At 37.5% G+C, this 2,910-nt stretch overlaps 1 protein-coding gene across 2 annotated transcripts; it reads right to left on the bottom strand.

The window, feature by feature from the left end:
• Positions 1-917: 917 nt before the first annotated feature.
• LOC137246825 (protein transport protein Sec24C-like) lies at positions 918-2,600 on the bottom strand. 2 transcript variants are annotated; one of them, XR_010951713.1, is made up of 4 exons: positions 1,821-2,600; positions 1,530-1,756; positions 1,240-1,469; positions 918-1,182 (listed from the first exon to the last, which is right to left on the bottom strand). XR_010951713.1 is itself a non-coding variant. In XM_067777831.1 (3 exons), the coding sequence occupies exons 2-3, from the start codon at positions 1,673-1,675 to the stop codon at positions 1,298-1,300; spliced, it is 318 nt and encodes a 105-aa protein (XP_067633932.1). In that variant the 5' UTR covers positions 1,676-1,756; positions 1,821-2,600; the 3' UTR covers positions 918-1,297. The 2 variants fall into 2 exon arrangements, 1 of the variants encoding a protein (XP_067633932.1); XM_067777831.1 differs by having other exon boundaries at positions 918-1,469.
• Positions 2,601-2,910: the final 310 nt, after the last annotated feature.

Genomic DNA, 2,910 nt, shown 5'->3' with positions numbered 1-2,910 from the left:
TGGCAGCTGTTACAACAGCAGTTTCTAACTTTACACCATCCGTACAGTGTGATGAATGCTTCACTGCCTTTTCCAATTGCTTGGCGCCAGCATTTTTTGCTGTTTGTAAAGCTTTAGCTGTAATGCAAATATATAGATGGGTTAAAGTGGTTTTCGTATGTTATTCAACAACTCACCCTATACCATCATCACAGCCTCCTCATCGATTTTGAATATGTGTACTGTTTCAGTATTCAGACCCAGTTCGTTTGGTGCAATATTTTCGATTTGATGAATATGTATACTATCCGTTAGGCAGACAATTAGGTGCAATCGATTCATTCATGTACTGTGTGTATTTGAGCCGCAGACGCAATGGCAGATATTTTGATTCTTTTTGAAGTGTAACATTTGTAAACAGTTGGGTTTCTCTGCTGTCACCATCACCACTAGAGAGCTATTGAAGAAACGCTCGACCAGGATAATATTTGAGATTTACACGCATAGATTTCTTCCACCTTTTCACAGTTATTGATGGAGAAAATGCGAAAGCCATATTTACCATCCAATACCGAAATAGAACTGTAGAGGAAGAAACATTTTATAAAATTTAATAAAATGAAAAAATGATAGTTGTGCTAAAATGGGGTAACGTATTGTATGTTACTGCATAGCGAAGTCTCAGCGGCTTTGTCCTGGTGAAAATTGAGTTTGAATAGGTTTTATTCTTCATTCTTAGAAACATGTACGAAGGTTTAAGATTTAAGATTTCACATGCTTAAAATACTACTGAAGTGGGGCCATCGCCGACCCGATAAGAGAAACATTTTTATTCTACACATTCTAATATAACAAAAAACTTACCTCAGCATTTTGAAATTTGGCGATGTCTACTAGAGTTTTACGGCTGGATTCACAATATCCAATAGTTTCATGATGGTTGCCCCATCATTTGAAATTGTGGCCTTACCACTGGAATCAACAATATGCTTGTCCATACAACGTGAACCCAATGTAGTGCGTACAGTGCCACAATTGAATGCGAGCATTGATGTTGGATATGAGTTGAGGTTTACCATGAGAGCTATCGGTACCCAAGCATTTTTTACACACATACTCATGTACCAAATACAAGTTCAGGACGTTCATATTTATCGACACGCTGTCCGGTATGGCCCAAATGTTGGAAATATGCAGTTGGCACTGTTGAGAAAAAATATGGATCAATGAACACAAGTAAAAGTGAAAGATTTTTTTTACCATCTCTTGTTACTTTACACATTAGACATTGGAAACGACGACCAGCATCTACAAGTTGCTATTTAGCCTTGCAACGATTACATCTAATTGCACCCAATTCACCAAAATTTACAATGGGTGGCTCATATTCACCCTCAACCGTGCGTGCCATTGGTGAGACGGTAAGTGTAATGGACAAAGCTGTTGTTTTTAATAAATCAGCTCTTGCAGGTATGCAATACAAAGACGACCTGCAAAGAAGAAAGATCATTGTAATTGCCAAACAAAACATTAATTTCGATTATCGATACCTAACGTAACGTGGCGAGGAGTTACCCTGATCTTCTACCACATATTTTGTGGTCACCAATGGTGGTAATAAACCCTGTTCATTAGTAATAAAAGCACCACCAGCGCTATTTTGATTTTCAATGATAACGCTTATCGGATTTGGCATCTGATCGGGATCTAAACGGCGTTGGGCTTGATCGTACTTTTGCGGCTGTTGATATTTACCAGTAACAGGTGCAGGTGGTTGCTAAAGAAAATAACACAAAAATAATCATCAGCAGATTTGTAAATTATTAGTTGTATTAGCATACATTATAACCAGGACGTCCGGACGTGTCCGGGTATTGGGGGTTGACCCGGCTTGGGTGGTTGACTGAGCATTGGCGTCTGTCCAGGTTGTGTTGGTGGCATCATAAAAGCCATCAATAACAAGTGCCAAGAATATATCCGCGGCATACCTACCGACCAAAATGATTCAAGGGGTTGTGATTGCCAACCTCACCTACCCGTGGCGAATCCTGTACCTAACAATTTGGTGGAACAATTGGTGCCAGTTAACCCTCTGAAATAATCGGCGCAATTCTACGCCATTGTGTTGGCATTAATTTGGCAAAATGCAAAAACTTTTCATCCTCCTCCCGTGACCATTCTGTCTTCTTTATGCTAGGATCAAGCCATTCGTACCAGCGTGCCTTACATTGCTTGGCAGATTTGCGGTGCAGCAGTGATGCAATACGTGACCACTGGTTTTTGCCATATTTCTTTCAGCTGCTTTGAGGATTTCATCCCGAAAGTTATCAATTTAGTTAATAAACGGCCAAGAGCAACCAGTCGCGTTAAATGCTTACGTCAGTGTTTCTCCACACACCACCTTTTATCATAATTCGCGCCATGGTGCTATATAATTGTGAATTCTTTCGATGAGCACAAAAATCAAATGAAAAATTTTTGTCGAAATAAACAGCAAAAATCATTGTATATTAAAGACATTGGGAAAATTTTAGAATAGCAACCCCCGAGTTCGGGGTAAACCTTGGAATCAAATGAAAGATGGAGTTCTCCCGATCACAAATATATATATTTTAAAGTGCGCAAACTTATAATTTAAAAGTTATTTGTTGTTAAAGTTTGCAAAGTTTGCAAATTTAGCAAATTTCTATAGCACTTTAAATTACAATTTACACATCATTCAAAACCTTAATCCACATACATATCTATATAAATTGGCAGCGATAAACTTAAATTGCATTTTTGTATATTTCACATTTAATTTTTGCATTGTTTTTACTTATTATAAATGTTTTTATTAAATCAATCGCGCTTTTGTAGCAACATGCATATATATATATATATATATATATATATATATATTTTATTGATGACATTACAAAGCTGTCCCAG

This window comes from Eurosta solidaginis, chromosome 3 (assembly GCF_040869045.1).
Source record: "Eurosta solidaginis isolate ZX-2024a chromosome 3, ASM4086904v1, whole genome shotgun sequence".
Taxonomy (NCBI): domain Eukaryota; kingdom Metazoa; phylum Arthropoda; class Insecta; order Diptera; family Tephritidae; genus Eurosta; species Eurosta solidaginis.
Note: the sequence above shows the minus strand (reverse complement) of the source record. Positions and strands in the feature narration are given on the sequence as shown.

What these genes read in the sequence shown, in the direction of transcription:
- LOC137246825 (XM_067777831.1), bottom strand. Translation starts at nt 1,675, where the DNA reads ATGCCAAATCCGATAAGCGTTATCATTGAAAATCAAAATAGCGCTGGT. An exon ending in TCCTCGCCACGTTACGTTAG is followed by an intron (nt 1,470 to 1,529) that starts GTATCGATAATC and finishes TCTTCTTTGCAG; the next exon opens with GTCGTCTTTGTATTGCATAC.